Source organism: Glycine max, chromosome 4 (assembly GCF_000004515.6).
Source record: "Glycine max cultivar Williams 82 chromosome 4, Glycine_max_v4.0, whole genome shotgun sequence".
NCBI classification, from domain to species: Eukaryota; Viridiplantae; Streptophyta; class Magnoliopsida; order Fabales; family Fabaceae; genus Glycine; species Glycine max.
The window spans coordinates 3,687,460-3,707,900 of record NC_016091.4 but is presented as its reverse complement, the minus strand read 5'-3'; the positions used below and the strand labels follow the sequence as shown (position 1 = coordinate 3,707,900).

Sequence of the window (20,441 nt, the reverse complement as noted above, 5' to 3'; positions counted from 1 at the left end):
CCCTGTCAACAACTTCACCCTAATGGCCCAGTTTGTTTCGTTTAATTTTAATTAAATTCTTAATTCTTAACTTTTATGTCTCCTATTACTCCCTAATCCTCACTCTCCCCCTCCCATTCTCTTCTCTCCTAATCCTATACACACACCCCTCAGCCCCACTTGCCTCACATCTCAATATATACTTAAGAAATACTTGTAACATACTTTTTAACTCTCAATTGGTTAAAATATATTGAAAAATATAAAATTTAGTGTAATGAGTATTACTTGTGATTTGGTGGTTTTTAATAAATTTTAATTAATATTAAAAGGTATGTCGAAAAGAAAAGAGTATGTGTTAAGACTCTCTTATACATACTTTTATCGAACTCTTATTGCTTCTCTGACAACGTTTTGTTTTTATCTTTTTTGTATGTGCTAACATAAAGAAAACTAGTTTATGTTATGTAAAAGTAAAAAAAAAAAAAAGTGTATTCTGGAAAGACTTTTATGGAAGTATAAAATATACTTTTGGAAATATATTTTTAAAATATACTAAATTTTTATACTTTTCTCGAAAAGGTATTTCCAAAATTATATTTTTGTACTTCTTAAAAAAAGATATTTTCAGAATTATGTTTTTATACTTCCAAAAAAATCAATTCATCATATTTCTAAAAAAACAAATATTTTTTATGAAAAAAAAGGAAAACAAGGCACTGATAAAATCAAACATATTTACATAATTGCATGTATATCATCATAATAAATTTATTGAATTTATAAGTTTATAATTTATAAATGACAGTTCATTTTTTAATCTTTATTAGACAAATGATAACTTTGGTTTAAAAAATTGTTAAAAAAAACATTATTAATATACTCTTATTAAGATTTTGATTGCACTCCAATATGATTTCTAACCAGGCTATTGGTTAGCAATATCCTAGATATAAATATAGGAGGTAAAAATTATAGGACCAAAATCTTGTTACACATTCCTATGATCGTATTTCAATGCAATGTTTTGTTGTTTTCATTCTACATCTTTACATTCCACTATGTGGATAATGCCGAAAAGCAAGCAAGTGGCAGTCATTGGTTAACTGTAAGTGGCAAACGCCAATTTAGAATGGCCATCAAAAGAGGGATGACTAGTGCGAAAGCATGGGAGTTGTCGGTTTCCCAACATCTAAGCTGCTTTTCCGATAGATCCATGAGTTGGGTTTGAGTCTGAGGAGGATATATAACACTTGGAATAAAAGATTTGGTTGGATATATTCTATGAAAACAAAATTCAATAATTGTACGAGTGTTTTGTTGTATATGGATGACACACTTTAGGTGGGTAGCTATCAGGTGGTGGTGGGGGTGCCTACTTTGGCAGAGAATGCAGCTTGAGTGTTGGTTTCATTTGCATACTTGTCTATTTTTGGTGTCAAGCAGCTTAGGTTACCATATTAACCCACCCTAAGTGGTTGAGAGCTAGGCTGGCAATAGCTGAACTTAATAAAGTAGGTCACCACTCCTTACTAGGCCTTTTTGGTTTCATATATGCTTGCTTCGTCGTTATGAGCAGTCAATCAAACTTCCCTATCTCTCTCTCCTGCCTGCTGCTGGTGCTAAGTTCTTTGGTTGGTGCATATCCTTTGACTGTGTATTTGAATGACTTTTACAAAATTAATTTTAAATGAAATTGATTTTAAAGTAACCTGTTTGTAGTATTCAGTATAGGTATATAAAAATATTTCCAACACAAAAACTACTTATAATGGGTTTGGAAATACATTAGACACGGTTGGATGTGGATCTCTATCGCAACTAATAACGTGTTTGTGTTGGAAACTTGTTAAGAATAGAGTAATCACATTTGTGTAAGTTATAACTATTAACTTTTGAAAATCATATCGGAAACGAGAAAAACCACCTTCAAAACATGGGAATACACATGCTATATATAACTATTTTGCATTAACTTTGATGTGATTTTGCACTAAATGTAGATTCCAATGAGAAACCAAATACACACATATTTAAGGTTGTTTTAATCATTTATCAACTTTAAACTTAAAATCAATTCTTTAAAGTCAAATACAACATGCGAACATTTATTTAAAATTATATTAACTGGTATTTCAATGTAATTCTGGATAATTCAACTATAAATCCTAACATGTGTGTGCATTGGTTAGTTTCCTGCTACCTTATATTCTAATTTAGCAACTCAATGTTTGTGTTCTCGATACCAGGGAAATATATATATAAAAAAAAAAAGACAATTTATGACCATTCAGGCGTGCCTGTCACGGATGGCATCCAAGAAAATGGAATCAGAAACCCTCTTCAGTTTCTTATATTCTCTTATGTTGTTCCAAACTGCATTGGCAGTGGCACAGTAGCAAATATTGAAAAAAAAAACAGTAAAATTACAATAAAAGGGATTTTCCTTTTTCTTTCTTTCTAGAAAAGAATCAAAGGAGTTCTCTTTGTCATTGAACAGCATCTACTCTGACATCCCCTAGACCTAGTCTTTCTTTCCACAGCAGAAGCAAAAGCTACAGATAAAATTTTCATTTCCATCCTTCATCGAAACCACCTATCAGGAGATAAAAGATGCAACAAATGAGACACATGTAACTTAATTATAAAAAGTACACAAACATAAAAACATAATGTACAAAACAATGGATCACCTGGTTCCTCTGAAGCTTGTTTTCCACCAAGAGAACGCTCAAAGAAACTGAAGTGCTTCTGGAATTTAGACTTTTTCTACAGAAATTGACTAGTTTAGCTCAACACAACAAAATGTGCAACCAGGCAATAAGCAAAATGTGATAGAAATATTAATATTTCATTTAATAATAAAACTAGAGGTGTACCTTTATTTTTGTTCCCGAGAAACATGGGGGAAAATCTAGTGCATTTTCCACTGCTCCATTCCCTGAGAAACTGGCTTTCTTCTGTTCAATTAAAAAATAAAACCATTAGCCTCCCTAAAAAAATTGCTGCTAAGGAGAAATTATATACACAAATAGTTTATGCCAATGGAGATAACATTACAATAGCTTTTTGACTTGCCTTGGGACAGTTAAGAACAGGGGAACTGGCAGTGTCATCAAGAGGTGAAGGATGTTGATTGTTACCATATTCTTTGGCCTTCTTGTTGTTGTTCTTCTTCTTTTCTGATTCTTTGGTGTAGTGAGAAGTAGAAGGATACCAATTTACACAGTAGTGTTGACCATCATCTTCATGGTAATGTTGAGGACCAGATGAAGCATCAGAGATCATAGACAAATCTTCTTCCTCTTCCTCCACTCTTGCTCCCTTTCCTCCATGGTCTTCTATCCCACCTCTCATCTGGAAATAACTTTCAGAAAGAGAGGAATGATCCAAGTAATGTGTCCAGCCAGATTCACCAGCACTATTGTATTGTGAACTTGATATATCCATTTAGCCCTTCTTTCTTTGAGTGATTGCTAGGTACCCTACACTCTAATATTGTGTGATCAAGGGAAAGAGTGTGTGTGGAGTAGTAAATAAAGGACCTATTTTTCTCTCTTTCTTTTCTCTCCTTCTTGTGCTTCTCAATGTGGTTCTTCTCAGTTTAAGTAGAAGAGGAGGAACACTAGAGAGTGGAGAAAAAAATAATTCATTGACAAACAAAAAAGAGAGAGAGAGAGAAACAAACGAATCACTAGAATTTTAAACTCCTTGTCCCTTTGCTCACTCCTTTCGCCTTCTTATTTTATCTTTATGCGGATGAATCAACACTGCCAGTTGGCTTTGTGTGCGTGTGTGTACTAAAATGTCCATTAGTGTAGATTGTAGAACGAGAGTGTGTGTGAAAGAGAGAGGTTGTTTGTGGCAGCATAACATTACCAATTACCATAGATAATAATAGGAGTAAGTGCTGTCCTTTCAAGTTAAAAAGTTAATATTAATTTGGTGCAGTCACTACTAATGATGCTTTAATGATTGGTCTTTCGTTCCCGTTAATGGTTCACAAGTGTGTGCTTTGAAACAACCAACAAACTAATTTCTTCACCTTTGTCATTTTTTTAATGTTTTTACTGAACAGCAATTTGTCACTATCACCAACATACACCACATGTGTTTAGTAAATTAATTTCTGCTGTGATTTTCTTTTGGTGCTCATTTATCACATTTAAGGGTTATTTTGGCTTCTTCCACTTTTTTGTTGATAAATAATGGGGTGCTCAGAAAGTTTAGCCATATACGGAGATATGTAAGTAAAGGATTAAACACCACTCTTGGAGTTAGACAGAGCCATGTTTCATAAAGAGGAACCACTGGTAAGCACCGACTTGAATGTAATGCCAACAAAAAACAATTATGCTTACAGAAAAAAAAAAAAGGACTGCCGGTTATTTTATGTAGAATATTCTCTTCAATGCTTAAATACCCTGCAGGGATGAACATGAAAGAGATTTTTACCAGACAAGCACAGGACTCACATGTTCATGTATGTTCTCTTGGACTTTTTTTTTCAAATATATGCAAAAACGTTACTACAGAACACTTAATTTCCTTAATAAATGTATGTATCTGGGGGGTCAAATTAAATGCAGAAAGTGAAAAACAAGGACACAGTAGAAAATAATGTTATGCATCATGTTCATGATGAACATATCCAAGAGACTGGGGCAGGAGGTACTGTACATTAAGATATACCCCGCATGTGTACAATTTGCTTTTTGAGACAAAAACTTACCCTTCCCAAATGGTAGAAAATCCATATGGTACTTATAACACATGAAGGGCCCAGCATAATAGGCCAGCTCTTACTATATATGTGATTTTTGTACACGGAAAATAATGTCATATTTGGGGAACACTGTGTGGCAGGTATTTGCCTAGCTTACTATATCATGCAATGTACGGATAGATACCAATTTAAACAGTAAAAAGTGAAAAAAAAATACAATTCGTGATTGACGTTGGAAACGTGGCAATGACAATAAATTTTGCTTTTCTATATTGGTTTTGGACTTATATTTTAATAATCAATTGAGTGTTTCACCCAGTGATCCTTGCTCAATGCAAGAAGCTAGTGAATCTCAATTCATATATTTATTTATTTTCTAAAAAAAATGTTTAGTATGTAACAAGGACAATGAAATGTGACTTTATGCAAAGATGTCCCACTCTTTTAATAGATTGTTTCCTTTTGCAAATTTCTGATGCATGCTACTCTGTTAAGCACCGGGATTATCAAACTGAAATATCTACACATAGTCAACTAAACCATATTAAATAAACAACAACAGCATGCAAATTCACTTTTAGAATTTGGGGCTCCAAGGTTTATAGAATCAGAACGAGACAATGAGACAGAGTTACTTTATATCAGATCCCCTTTTTCAATTCAACCTCCTTCTTTTTCTGTTTTGTTTTTTTATTTCTTTGGAGAGGACCCGGGGGGCTGTGAATAGTGACCCGTGCTGTTTATATTTTTTCCAATAAACCTTGATGTTATTCTGTTTTTATTTTTTTTTACGAGACCTTGATTTCTAAATCTGTAAATGTAAATTTTGAGATTGACTTTACAAAATTATTCCATTAAATTCTAACTTTTATTCACTCTAGTAAATAAAAAGTCTATAAAGTAAACAATGTTTTAGAAAATTAAGATATATTTTTTTTTAATAAAACTAAGAATTAAAGATTCCCAAACTTACAATCTGAAGTGGAAGTTTACTTTTGTCGTTATAGCTCATATATGTGTGTGTTTAGAAAAATCACTTTGGAAAAACCTTATGTTTAATTTAAGAACAAGGAATAAAAGTGTGTTTTAATTGAAGTCTCTGATAAAAAAAAATATCTATAAAAACTTATAAATTATGAGGACACGGGTTACATGCATTGTTCTACGGCACTATTATTTATTGAAAGAAAAAAGACGCAAATATAGTAGCATGGCGGAGAGAGTGTCTCCAAAATAATTTGTGTTAAGGAGAATCAAGCTCGCATCCATATATGATATATGGATTTATATCCACGGGGAGGATAAGAATAAAAATTTGGTTTTAATTCTTATTTTTATTAAAATATAAAGATAAAAATATATTAAATTTTTATAGGAATTAAAGCTAATATTTCAAAATATTTTGAACAAACAAAAATGTAATTTACCCGTTTACTTTATACAAGGAGAGTCAATCAAAAGTTAAGAGTATATAAAAATAATAATAGTTTTTGCCAAAATGTATTTTGAGGTTTTCTTAAATTTTTAATTAGTTGTGCAAGACCTACTCAAATTTCTAATATTTTTACAATTTTTGTACCCATTCTATACTTTATTTTTGAATTTTTCTTTCCTTTTAATCATCTTGTTGAATCTATCGTTTTCTCTCTTCTTTCTATTTCCCCACCTTATTATGCAGCAATAGTAGAAGTGTGCATGTAACAGCTAGCATGGCTTTTCCAACCGCACGAGCATTGCTATTATAGTCACTTTTTAATTGCATAGTCAAAGATTGCCGATTGCGACGGTGCAAAGCACCGATATATTGCCTATACTCAAAGTCTTTCGAGATTCCCTACCCTTTTCTACCACCAAATTTCTTTACCTTTTCTCACCCGTGATGATCCAATAATCTAGTCTATGTCGCATATCAAATCTCAAGCTCCAATTTCCCTCTACATAAAAAAATAAAAATTGTGATAAGAATTAAGAAGTATTAATATTGGTGACATTCTATTGGAATTTAAATTTTGTAGCTTCTAATAAAATCCCACACATGGCATGCTGATCTCAATTATTATGAAGACTGACTTTAAAGATTGAAAGGCAAGGCATGGAAATCTAGTGTCGTTCAAGACTTTACTTTACTTTACGGACATTGGCAATGGCATGCGCATCTACTACGAGCTCAAAGTGTGACAGAAACTATGACTGGTTCTTCGCCCTCCTGAAAGACGTGACTTAAGCCCAAAATTGCAAAGTGCCAACTACCCTACGACTCTAATGAAACACGTGATTTTAAGTGCCATGGTTTTGTTATTATTTGTCCTCTCATGACTCATCACTGTATTATTATTTTTTTTCCTTTCAGGAATCTCAATCTATTATCTTTTGTTTTGGATGATTTTGGAGGGTCTCTTCTTAAACTATAAACTAATTCCTTAAAATACTTAAATCTGTTTAAGAAATTAATTTCTTTTAACAAATATTTTTCTACTTACAAGGATTAGAAATAGAACCTTCGAGTATTGTAATTAAGAGATATTATTATTTGTTAATTGTATCGCACCATGTTGGTGATTTCTTTTGTTACATTTAATTTTCATTTTATATCATAAATCATGTTAACAATTAATGAGTTTTATGTAAATTAAAGCATTGCAAAGTAATTTTTAATTATAAAAATCCTTTGTTGAGTAAAAATCACAATTTTCAAAGGAACCTATATAAAGCAGGACACAACTGTTAGGTAGATAGTTAAATTTTTAAACATGTTAAAGATTACAACTCTAATTGTGCACTGTATGTGCGTTGAATATGAAAATATTGGAAGAGAGCCAGAAATACTTCAACTTTGGAATAGATTAACATTTGGGAATATCCCTGATGATCACTCAAGGGGAACCAAACAAAAAAGTATTCCAAATATTGTCTTTAGTGCAATAATTGGTTGGATTTTTAATCCTCAGAGTTTTCAACCACAACACAAGCACGTTCCAAGTTCCCAAAAGATGAAAAAGAAATTAAAGAGAGGCAATGTAATTGGAGACAGAAGGAAAGAGTAATTAGAATAGAAAATAGGGCATAGGAGGGAGCGAGCGTGTTTGAGCCTCAAAGCGGCGATCCTATTACAGCTGACCATGTTTTCCGGATGATATACACGTGTGGTGTGATACGGATGCTATTTCTTATAATTTTATCCACACACATGGCAAAACCCACAACGGACCCATGTGAATGTGATTATCCTATCTCGCAGTTTTCATATGCTTACGAGCCTTCTCCATCATATTGCAATTTGCAAAAACACCTGTAATAGGGCTAGCCAATAGGCCATTGCCTACTAATGCTCTAGATTTCGGCACTACAAGGCTACATACAACTTTCCTTCTTGTATTATTTTAGTTACTAAGGTCTTATTTGGGATAATTTCTTAATTTTAGTTTTGAAATTTTAAAAAATTAAAATTAGTTGAGTTTTGAACTTCGATTTTTTTTAGTTTTTAAAAAATATTATAAATTGAAGATAAATAAAATAAATCAAACATTTTATCATATTTAATTTTACTGTAAAATAATGACAATGATAAAAGTAGCAAGATGGAAGTAACATGATAGTCATAGTAGTTATGATAATCATAGTAGTTGTGACAATGGTGATAGGTTGGGAATAGTGGTGGTAACCATGGTTGAGGTGGTGGTGGAATGGTGATGATTGTGTTATAAAACCCGGACAAATCCACTTGGTCATACTAGTTCGACCCCGACCTGGAGGTTTGGTTTGATCGAGTTGCCTTCTAAATTGACCATGCATTGGGTTATGTAAGTTAATTAAGGTTGGATATAAAGTTATAATTTTTTTAAATGAAGATAGGGTCATAAGGCTAATTAGTGACCTACTAATCATTGACTTAGTGACCCAATGTCTTAACCAGGTCAATTATCAGTTTAATTTTTAAAATTATGGGTGGTAATGAAGTGGAATAGTGGCAAAGATGACAATAATGATGATGGAGACAGCAAAATAATGGCGATAGTAACAGTGGAATGGTGGTGACATCGACAGTGCTGGTGGTGATAATGGCGATAACAATGGTGAAATGGTGGTGATGCACAACGACAACCATGATAACAACAATGGAGACGAAAGAATGGTAGCAACAACAATGATGATGGTGGTGATGGTGTTGTGGTGGTGGAGGTGGCAAAGGCAAAATATAATGACAATGGTGATGGTGGTGGAATGATAGAGACAATAGTGGTGGTGGTAGTGGAATGGTAACGGTAGAGACGACAAAGACGGTGTGGTAGCAATAATAATGGTGGTATGATGATGGTGGTTAGAATGTATTTTTTTAACTTAAAATCAAATTCACAAAATATTTTTAGTTGGTTTTGATGATGAATGTAAAATTGTTTTGAAATTAAGTTAAAAACTAATTCAACTTTATGTTTTGTCGAACATGTTTTGTTTTAAAAATTACATTTAAAAACAAAAAACTAGAAACTTACAATCATCCTAAATAGGACCTAAGTTTTCAAATCTTAATGAGGTTTCTATCAGAATAGTGCAAGTGGCATAGACAATGAATTTCTTACTTTTTTGTTTCATCATCAAGCATTTCCACATTATGTTAGGTAATTGGGATATGTAGAAATTACAGGTAAATGATATATAACTACTATTTACAATATGTATCAGTGCGATACAATAAGATATGTGATGTGCTAAAAATACAAAGATATAATCCTTATTGATAATAATAGACTCCTAATACTTTTTTTTTTTAAAAAAGGGGAAATTTTAATGGTAATGAAATGGAAAAATTGATAGATAGTTTTGACCCTTTGAATGCAAACATTTTAAATGAAATAAAAAAAAAGAGAAATGATAATTAATATGGTTGGTGATGATGTGATAGAATAAATGAGTATTTGCATGTTGGGATGTTTATAAATCATGATTAATCCTAACATATAATTAAGAGATAAGAAAACTAATTAATTATAAGAAATTTTTTTCTTTGTTACTATGTTATAGCTAGGTACAAAATATCTATCGATTATATATATGATTAATTTTCATAAAACAATTTAGTTGATTATCTTAACTTTTTTCAATCACAAGACTAATAACTAGTCACATCTAGTTGAATTTCCTCTTTCAAACATTTTTTTTTCTATTCTCATAATTCATATTAGAGGTTCTACTTAAGATGTGAGTGTAATTTCATTCAAACTAACATAATGTTTGTAATTATAAGAGATAATCTAAGATATTTTAGTATTCAATTAAGAAAAATATTATTGTTGGGGATAAATAGGGATGTTCAAAAGACTCAATCTATTATTATGTGATTAAATTTAACTTTAATAAAGAATTATTTTTTTTTCATTGTTGTTTGATTAAATTAAATAGTTAATTTTTCAAGATCTTTTATTAAAATTATAGAATTGTTATCGCTCTGGAGACATTAGATTGAAATGTAAGGGCTGAGGAGGAAGAAATGTTGATGTTTCTTCAATCTCACCAGGATACCAAACCTTGGAGAAATAAGAGGATTGAAGAGTTTGAGAGGGACAATATGGGCAAAAGTGTAAGCCTTCTATTGTCGAACCAATATGAATGTTCCCAATAGGAATGGGAGCAGAAGTAGGAGTCGGAGAATGGTGGTGATAGTGGAAGTAGTTTGGAGCGTGAGCTGGTTGGTGAGTAGGAGGATGAATTGGTGCCTTTATCAAAGGAACAGGAGCCTGAGCTGGAGAATGATGGTGGTTGTGGTGGTGATATCCTAATTGACCACATTTGTAATATCTTACGACAGGCCTCCAACATTATCTCTTGTCAATGATTAGTCTTTTAGCATCAGGGACATGACCGAAAAGATTGTGTTATTGTTCTAGTCTACCTTTCCAAAATCTTGGAATGATTCCATCTTCTTGTTGCCATTGTTGTTCTACAATTTGGCAAAACACATACTCCATGATTCCTTCTTGTTTCATAAACGTTCTCTGCTTCAATATCTAAGTACGTAATTTAAAGAATTTGTTTTTTATGTAGTATATTTTAAGTACAAAATAGATTTGCCTTTAAAAAAAAAGTATAAAATAGGTCTATTTATTATGCTGTATATGTTATGAACACCAATTTTAACTATCAATTTGAGATTTTTTTTATTATAGTCTAACGCGAGGTTTTTTATTTCTCATCTAAAGGAATCAAACACAACATGTGACTCTGTAAGCATTGAGCACTAAGCAGTAAGCACAAAGGACAGAAATGAATTTCTATATGAAAGATTTCTCAACAGTCAACGCGCCTGCTATACCATGTACAACACAATAGTTTTTCATCATGCAAACCAATCCACCACCAAGTTAGTAGCATTAATCTGTTAATCTAGTTCAAGCCTATAGAGCAATCCAACGAAATGCATCAAGTAAAGCTCTTTTGAAAATTGATTAGACACTAAGGTCTTGCATGACTTGGATGGAGTCTGTAATTCTAATGAGAAGTGGCTAGGCCAAACACATACATCTCTAAAAAGAGAAAAGATCATCAACTAAATTGGTCGTGTGAAAATTTATTCTGTGAGGCCCATCAACAACACACGTGCACGGGGTAGTATACGTAAAATTTCACAAACTTGGGCTACCATGGCATAACCGTGACACCACCCTCAACCCCCCTTGGCTCTCTACCTTGGCTTGTAGCTGTATGATCATACATCCAACACGGCAAAGAACAATGTAGGGTATATTACTATATTCTAGCTTCACTTTCCATCCAATTGATATCTTAGTTAATATTGATGAAGATTCACAATCAACCTAGCAACCTTGAGAATCTCTCCATCTTAGATAGATCAACCCATCATGATAGTGTGTGTATGCCCCTGCCACAACCAAGATATGAAAGAGTTGGTGACTGTGGCCAGCAATGTCAAACTTGCCAGGCATCCACCTCTCTGGTATCCTTGTGACATAGATTAGTGCTCCCAAACTATAAAGAACTCCCATTAGTATCTCATAACCAGTAGTTTGCAAGGCCTCAGGTTGATGCTTGTGCAGTATCAGCTTATGTATTATTGGTGCCACACCTGAAAACCCCATTAAAAAGAAGAGGGAAGCGCGGTACTTCCTGAACTCGGACTTTTGGAAAAATGGGAGAAGAGAGAAGACAATAGTAGTAATCCCCATTAGTGTTATGAAGCCCAAGTAGAGGTAGCAAAAAAAGGGATTGCACATAAATGAGTAATACACAGGAGGGTAAAATGAAGTTGCAATCAATGCAGCAATCCCAGCATAGTCAATTCTGAGCATGATGTAGGAAAGGCGCTGTGAGTGGCAAGTAAGGAGGTGGCATGCGCTGCTGGCTAGCAAGCAGAACATAGCCCCACCTAAGAAGGCATAGAAAGGCCACCTTGTAATCGGTTGCATTAAGGGGGATACCATGTTCATGTCACCTTTCAGACCATTCTGTAACAATGTAACAACTGTGATAAGTTAAATTCTCCCAATCTAAATGAATATCAGTGGTGTATAATAACACATGCTTACTCTTTAAACTTACTTAAATACAAGGTATCTAACTCTTCTTATTTACTTTATAAGTAAATAGTTTATGCCATGATAGTGTGTAATATCATCCAATCATAAATCATCATGTATATTAAGTTTGTTGACTTTTATCATACCTTAAAAGTCATACTTATAATACTTACTTTATTGCCATTTTCATAAATTATATAAAAGAATGTAATGTTTTAAAATGCATCAGCTTAAGAACAGATGAACAGAATCTTGCAGGAGATTCCATGAAGAGGAAGAGAAACTTACTAGGGAAAACTGCTCAGGCAAGCAATTGGTGAGAAGTTCCACAAGAGTCCAACCTGATAATGAGGAGAAGTCCAAAGAATAAAGAGATTCACTCAAGTCATTTAATTTGAGAATCTCGGGCATGTTGGGCAGTGAAGCCAGGCATTTTAAGAGATCTAAACGAATCATATTCAAATCAGCTTTCCCTATCATTTCAGACAAATCTTGAACAGAATTGAAATCCACAACCATTGGAGCTCTCATAGCTGTGTATATGGTGAGAAAGAGAAAAAGGAAGAACCCAATCAAATGCCTGAAATAAAGTCATTTACGTTAAGTAATGAAATGTAATTTAGACTAGTTAACTACGCACCTTTGATGTTGTTTCTTATAAAAGAGACATAAAAGTAAGTGATATATGCCATCATCATATATCAAGAGAAAATGTTCAAGCTGTAGCTCAAGTGATTGTGGTGCTGTTTTGCAATTAAAATTGAAGTTTCATCTCACTAATCTATGCTATTATTTAATGTTGACATTTAATGTAAGTTACTAAGATGAAATTTCAACTGAAATTAGAAAATAACACCACAAGCAAAATACACCATTTGCGTTTTGGCCAGTTTGGAAAACTAGAATCAAAATATTGTTGTCAGGTAAACACAAATGACATTAGAAGTTCAGAAAAATAGATCTTTTCATTAGAAGAAAACTCTTAACATAAGTACCTACTCCTCTTTTATTCTCCCACCTTTGGTTAATTCCGCTGTGTGATAAAATACATTATCTTGTAGGATATCCTAATAAGGCTTGTTGGAAAGAAGACTATTATGGCCAGTAGAGAAAATAAACCAAAAACAAGCTCAAATATGGACAACAAATATAAAATGGAAGTAACACTAAGTTAATTCACACTCTTACAATACAAGTTTGCAAAACTAAAAAAGGCACCTAGAGTGGAAAAAATATGATATTAAAAGGGCATCAAGTTCATAAGATAACGAAGGAGATTTGTACTTGAAGACAAAGTACTTACGTCCAGACATTAAGTGTCTCATTATGAATTGAGAAAATGCTAAGGAAGATCTGCTTCAATGGCCAATCTGCTCGATAATAGCCCAATATAAATTCGTTGTCCCTCATGTAGGCTGGCAGTGAATTGTATTCTATAAGCTGATATTTTAATTTTCTCCATAGTCTTACTCCCTTCCGTGACTTTGAACTTGCTCTTTCATCTTCACCATCAACAAAATCATTAATTTTTTTGGGTGTAGCAATCAACCCATCATATGCACCATGTGTCATCTCTGCAATGTGGATACAAGGGAACATATTCAAAATGTCAACTTCAAATCAAGAAATTAGGATGGATATAGAAACCACTTGCCAATGATCAAACACCAATGATCAACTACTAGTTAACAACTTTTCATTCTTGAGAAGGTTAAGTCAGTTTATGAAGGTTCAAGAAATTCTTCACCCTAAAGTGAACCAAAACAGTAGACTAGTTTTTAAGTAAAGGGCAAAAAAAGAAAAGAAAACCCAAAAGGCCAAAACTGCAGAAGCAGACAACAATGAAACACGGTGTTGATCAAATTGATACTCTAAGGTTCCATAGAATCAATGAGCTAACTTCGCTCCTTTGATCTTTGAGGAAACTAACTAATCTTCCACACAGATTTTAAGCATAAAAACTAAGTAGTCTCAAAATCATTGTTACTGTGAATTTTATACTCAAAAGAAAAGGTTTAACGTGAATATTTGCTGGAAAGGCTAAAGTTAAAACTAGCATACTAGATAATCCAGTCAAGTTTTTGGAGAATATATGAGTCTAAAAGCAGTATTGGAACCTTGTAACCGAGTTGGCCAACTAGAAAATAGAAGCCCAGCTTCAATGTTTTTTTTTTATAAAAAAAATGATTAAATATCAAATTCACAATCATTCAGGACTGATCAGCCCATCTTTCCACCTTTCAATTCAAGTTCAAACACCTGTAATTGGATATTTTCGCTCTATTTCCTCTATTTGGAAAAAAAGAAGGGAAATAACGACATCTGACAGAGGCACGTTTGATTTAGAATTCATTAGTAACAAGAAAATAAGTGCCTTCTTGCACCATATGTTCAGAGATGGCTGAAATTGGTCAAAGTTCTTACATGTAAATAAAATATCAAAATTACAACGTACGCAGTGCATCCAATATAAATCAGAACAAACAAATTGTATGAAATTTGGACTTGCCTGATATTTTAGTGGGACTAAAAAAAGATTACCCGAATAAAAAAATTGATATGCCGGGAAAAGACAATATTGATAAGGTGGTACCGGAAGATGGTGTCCCAGTCCCGGCATAGGACATTGCACCATACCAGCGGGTATTAAGAAGGACATTGCATAAACCTCAATGTGGCACCTAATACCTATTTCTTAGTTTCGCAAAGTTGCAACCTCAAATTGAGACAACTCTAAACCTTTAAAAATAACCGTTATTTGCCTTTCATGTACTAATGTGATCCTGTATATTCTCTGGCAGAAAAGGTCAATCCTTTTTCTCTCTCTCAATTGGATTCATCTATTCTAAAATGAGCACTAGCCTCTGATGTGACCACATTCATGAAAACTAAGTAAATCACTTCTCTTCTCAATACAATAATGAATAATGTAATACTATCAAGGATATAATAAATAAATTATTCCCATTGTCCAACATTACTCCTATTAAACAAATGTTATGGGAAATTACATATAAATTGTTTTGAGAAAAAAAATGTGATGAATTGGCTTAAAGGGTTAAAATGAACATCTATAATATAACCAAAGAAGCTGCTTAAAGGGCAGGGAAGAATTCATTGAGTCTACATGGTAATTTATAGAAATCAGCATTCCGACCATCAGCATTATATACACTGAACTTCTCCCACCACTGCAAACCAATGTCCTTACGGACTGCATCATCTTCACGTGAGAGTGTGATGTCCAAAATGAACGCAACCAATGCAGCCACCGTTGTATGCGACATGAAGATCACGCTAACGATATCATTGAACTGCAAATTCATTGAAATCACAATCACTCACAGAGTCATGTATACCACAATCAAATTTGAACAACATCTAGGTACAGTTCTGCATTCGTGTTATTTTCAATGATTGATTTATGTTCAGATATCTCACCCATCCGTGATGATGCTTTACATGAAAATATTCTATGAAATATTGCGGAATGGAGATGCCGAGGAAGAATGAGAGACCCAACACGAATTTGGTTCTGAAACTGTTGAGATTACAGAACTGTAGAAAATCAAGACCTGCAGAAGCTGCACATCCCAAGTTGCAAACTCTTGTCAAGTTCTATGGGTTGCCAAAGCTACAAAGACAGATGGTTAGAGAGAACTTACAGACATAGCCGAAGAATATACAGTTCATTGCTGCTATGATTGGCAAAGGTATAGAAGCTAAAACTGCTCCAAGTTTTCCTGGTTGAAGGGAAAGTGTGTAACATGAGATATCACTAATTAAAGAATAATAATAACATTTCATAGGCAACATTAGGAAGGACAAAACTTAGATACAGTTCTTTAGGTCTTTAATTAGGTCTAATTGGAGAACAACACCAACAGTATTTAAGAAATTGTATGAATGTTTCGCCCCATTGGGAAATTCCAGATTTATTAAAGGAAGATCGTTAAGTTGCACATATTACCAAAGATGTTAGTCTATCATACCAGCAATAGAGAAGAAAATCATAAAGCCGGCTGATATTTGGATGACTCTTCGGCTTCCCGCCTTTGTCAATGCCAATAATCCAGCATTCTCCCTGAAACAAGAGCAATGCATATATGCAAAATTATGCAGATGGATAAAGAGGCTCAACTCCAGCATGGTTTTTGGAGCAGGACTAGGTACTAACAGGAACTAGGATGGAAAAGAAAACTCTATAGCTTTTAGTATTTTTTACCAACATCATATTTTTTTAGTTTAAAGTTTGTGTAGGGAATGTTAAAAACGAATGTTGTTCCACTTTTTCCTGCACAAATTTTATAGAAATGAAAAAGAAAAATGTTTCTTCAAACCAGACAAGCATGCCCTTAAATTGGTTGGACTTGAAATCATGAGTGATATCTGATATGTCAAGGCTCATCTACAAATACATTCAAGGGGGTTTAATGTTGAGCTAAACTTACACTGATGCCGTACATCCGGTTACAGAACCAACAAAGCCATTGACCAAAGAAGCTACTCCCTAAACCAACAATAAGAATGACACGACCAAAAATCAATTGTAAGCTTCCTGTTTATGATTCCAGAAACAATTGCAAAATATAGTGCATGTGTATCTTACCACCCAGCCAGTTCCACGGCTCACAACATGTGGTGGCACGGGTGTTCCACTTCCATATCTTGCCGCAGCATAAAATGTACCAGTAGACTGCATGTAAACATGAAAAATGTTTAAATTTAAAGCAAATATAAGATGGGACTGGATGCATTTTCAAATGTTTTTTCAGTTTTAAGTAGTTTTTGTGATGAAAGACTAGTGAAGTCGCATAGCACCAGCATAATTATCAAGGGTCACGGTGCTTACCTCAAATAGAGAAACAAAAGAAGCGGCTATCATAGCAAGAGCTTCTCCGAAGTTGAAGGTAGGAACCCCCCATGGGAAGGGAACTAAAGGGAGATGAAACCTGTATAAATGCAGACAATTCTTTTAATTAACTTGTAAACATATATGAAAAGCCCCCAAAAGGAGAGAGCATTTTTACTCAAGATCATAAGCTCCTCAGTTCCCCTATAAACCATAAAATCAAGATCTCATTCAAAGAATGAAACTGGGTGGATAAAACTAAACTTGATTCTGAAAGGCACGCAAGTTATTGATCATTAATTGGAAAAACTTAACGAGTCCACAAACTTACCATTCAGAACCACTAATAAGACCAGCACGATCAGTGCGGCAACTATTCTGAGTACTTTCTGGCTTGTGGTTATATGCAGTGCTTGAAGTCAGAAGCTGTGCAAGTAACCATGCACTTGCAATGGAAAACAACAGCGCAAATCGCTCATACATAAGCCTCTTGGTGCTAACAAAATGATTAAGATACTGCAGGACAATAGTTGATAATAAACACATTGTGGACCAAAATTTAAGAATAAAAAATAGTGAATTTAAAATTTAGTATCATATTATAACTGCATCTTTCATGATTTCTTTATATTACTATCACATAAATATTGATGTTAACCAACATTATTCCAAGTGCCTTCATAATATATATTATTATCACATATTCTACAGGACACGAGCAAAATTAACTTGCCTGTGAGATGAAAACCATAACAATCAGTGCTGGAAGCCCCACTTCAACACATTTTGCCAGCTACAGAATAGAGGGAAAGTCAGTACTATAATCCTATTATCAAGTCCTAGACTTACAGTTAACTAAATTGCATAAAAGTTGAGAATTAAGATTCAAGCGTTCAACCTATTTGACTGAAAAATTGAGAGACTAATGTAGAACTTTTTACCATTGGGAATCCAAGATGATAAAGACTGAGTCCAGTAAACGTTACATAAGGTACTACAGAAAGTGGGCTTAGGAACCTAAATCAGCACAAGAAGCAATTAACTAGAGGCATATAAAATGCTAAAATTAATTAAAGGATTTTATTAGCTCTAACAAGCCAAAAAAGATGCATGCCATGCACTTACTAACCTGATAGCAAACCTCCAAATGCCCAAGAATCCCATACACACATGGAAAATTGAACTTATGATCAAGGCGCCTTGTATTCCTCTAATTGTGTGAGTGAACCTCTGTTTATCAGCAACATAATAACGAGGAATAAACATCACCAAGTAGAACCACAGGGGTCCACAGTGAATAAGTCTTTCTATAAGCACTCATAGAAAAAGAAAATAACAAGAAAAAAAATGAAATAAGCTTCTTCCATAAGCTATCAAATCAGCTTTTTGGAGAAACTAAATGATTTTAATTAGCTTAAAAAAACTGATTTTAACTTGTACACAAGTTATTTTTAGCTTGTGAAAGAAGTCTTATTTCGTTTTTCTTTCTTATTTTCTTCTATAAGATAAGCTTATCCATAAGCAATTATAAAAGCATAAAAGATAGTCTCCTTGACCTCATAAGGGTCTGTATAGTTACTGTATCTCTTGGCATGGACAATTGACATTGTGGGTATTATGTAACTGTATGAACCAACAACTACAGTTGGCAATCGTGTTCCGAACCAAGTTTGGAGAAGTGTGCTTAATCCAGAAACAAACAATAGATTCTGTATCACCTTGGCCTTCTCAGCCTACGTTGAATTAATGATTTTCAGTTTACTCACAACATTTTAAAATTTGAAAAAGAAAATAAATGGAAGAAAAAAATTGTTTACATGGCCTCCACCCATTTCAGGAACAATCACAGTTGGAATCAGAACGGTCATGCCAAGAGTCAGAATATAATGCTGGAATCCCAATAGCAGTGCTTGTGCTGAATGCATGGCAATAAAAAATACAGTTAAAATGTTGAAACAAGCAAGAAGATAAATTTTGGTTCATGAAAAGTATATGCATGTTTTTGTTTTTTTTTTTTGGTCGCCCAACAAAACGACACACACACATATATAGCATAAGGAGTGCGAATTACAAAAGAGCAAAATAGAATGCTGCAGTGTATCACATCACACGAAGAACTAGAATCTTGAACTATACATCCATACACATGCATAATATAAGATACAAGCTCCAGGTGATGTAACAATACACTACCATGATACCAAAACACTGGTTCACAAATCACATATCTACACCCGCAGTGCATAATCTGCCCGCCAAAATCGTAAATTCATGTTCCTACAAAGCCTCCTGATTATAAATCCAGCACCACCATCAATCATGGATCCCGTGATAATTATCATTCAGCAGGGATCAATGGTTCTCCCAAATGTACAAATCAGTATATGCATGTTTTTGTTTCAGCCAAAATGTTCCAAAGGAAAATTCATAACATTCTCCAAATAAAAACACTCTGCATTGAACGCTTAGTCATTTCATATTTCTTTGGATTGTATATGTCAGAGAAACAAAAGTGCATGAGTTTTGTTGAATGCATATTAGTCTAGTTTTCAATTTGTTTTGCCATAAAAAGAAAAACAATAAGATACTGACGCCAAGGAGGAGGACTGTTAATGCAATAGTGAACATCAGGTAATTGCTCCATCACTGGGTGTGGTTCAGGTTCAGGAACTTGAATCACTTGAGACTGTGAGTTGCCGCCGCCACGGCCACCGGCACCGGCATGCTCACTGCCCTCAGCCATGTTGTACAAAGAAAAAAAGCAGGCTACAAGTGAAATATAAGACAATAGTAGTTAAATATATTTTCTATTCTCGAATGGAACTTCATCAACTAAATTATTGCAATTGCAAATGACAGTTGCAATGTCATAATGATCAAATATTACAAATTATTATGAGATTTTCAGTTACTAAAACTGAAGAGCATTGCTGTTTATTTAGTACGAAATTTTGAAACACGAATTGCACGAAATTGAAATTGTGTTTGCCTTACATATGTTGCTTTTGGAATGTAGGAAGGTTGCTGTTATCAATTTGGGTGGATATTTTGATATTGATTAAAAGATTTGAAAATAAATAATAGGTGATTTGTTAAAAATCAACTCTTGAGGTAATGACGAAATTTAATTAATAAAAAATATATATAAGGATATAAAATTATTTTTTCTGTTTTTTTAGTAAGAGTAATATTTTATCATTTTAGAGATTCTTCTAATTATAAAAACATATTAGACAAAAAAAATATATTCAATAGCTTAAAAATATAAAACACATCATATTTACTATAATTGAAAATATAAAAGAAATAAGTAAAAAAAAAAGTTATAAAAAAAATTACTCATATATTTCTTCCT

At 33.4% G+C, this 20,441-nt stretch overlaps 3 protein-coding genes across 3 annotated transcripts; all 3 read right to left on the bottom strand.

Moving 5' to 3' along the window:
* Window positions 1–2,307: 2,307 nt before the first annotated feature.
* Window positions 2,308–3,755, bottom strand: LOC100781345 (protein SOB FIVE-LIKE 5). The gene is made up of 4 exons (XM_003523967.5): window positions 3,058–3,755; window positions 2,859–2,939; window positions 2,673–2,748; window positions 2,308–2,575 (listed from the first exon to the last, which is right to left on the bottom strand). Exons 1-4 carry the CDS (start codon window positions 3,427–3,429, stop codon window positions 2,550–2,552), a joined length of 555 nt encoding a protein of 184 aa, XP_003524015.1. The 5' UTR covers window positions 3,430–3,755; the 3' UTR covers window positions 2,308–2,549.
* Window positions 3,756–10,955: 7,200 nt separating this feature from the next.
* Window positions 10,956–13,806, bottom strand: LOC100782422 (heptahelical transmembrane protein 4). Its single transcript, XM_041014803.1, has 3 exons — window positions 13,538–13,806; window positions 12,523–12,814; window positions 10,956–12,162 (listed from the first exon to the last, which is right to left on the bottom strand). Exons 1-3 carry the CDS (start codon window positions 13,804–13,806, stop codon window positions 11,515–11,517), a joined length of 1,209 nt encoding a protein of 402 aa, XP_040870737.1. The 3' UTR covers window positions 10,956–11,514.
* Window positions 13,807–15,204: 1,398 nt separating this feature from the next.
* On the bottom strand, window positions 15,205–19,829 carry LOC100781885 (putative nucleobase-ascorbate transporter 9). Its single transcript, XM_026128333.2, has 12 exons — window positions 19,679–19,829; window positions 18,904–19,001; window positions 18,643–18,819; window positions 18,216–18,316; window positions 18,010–18,103; window positions 17,418–17,560; window positions 17,087–17,150; window positions 16,883–16,930; window positions 16,227–16,314; window positions 15,900–15,977; window positions 15,676–15,818; window positions 15,205–15,548 (listed from the first exon to the last, which is right to left on the bottom strand). Exons 1-12 carry the CDS (start codon window positions 19,827–19,829, stop codon window positions 15,330–15,332), a joined length of 1,404 nt encoding a protein of 467 aa, XP_025984118.1. The 3' UTR covers window positions 15,205–15,329.
* Between the last annotated feature and the right edge of the window lie 612 nt (window positions 19,830–20,441).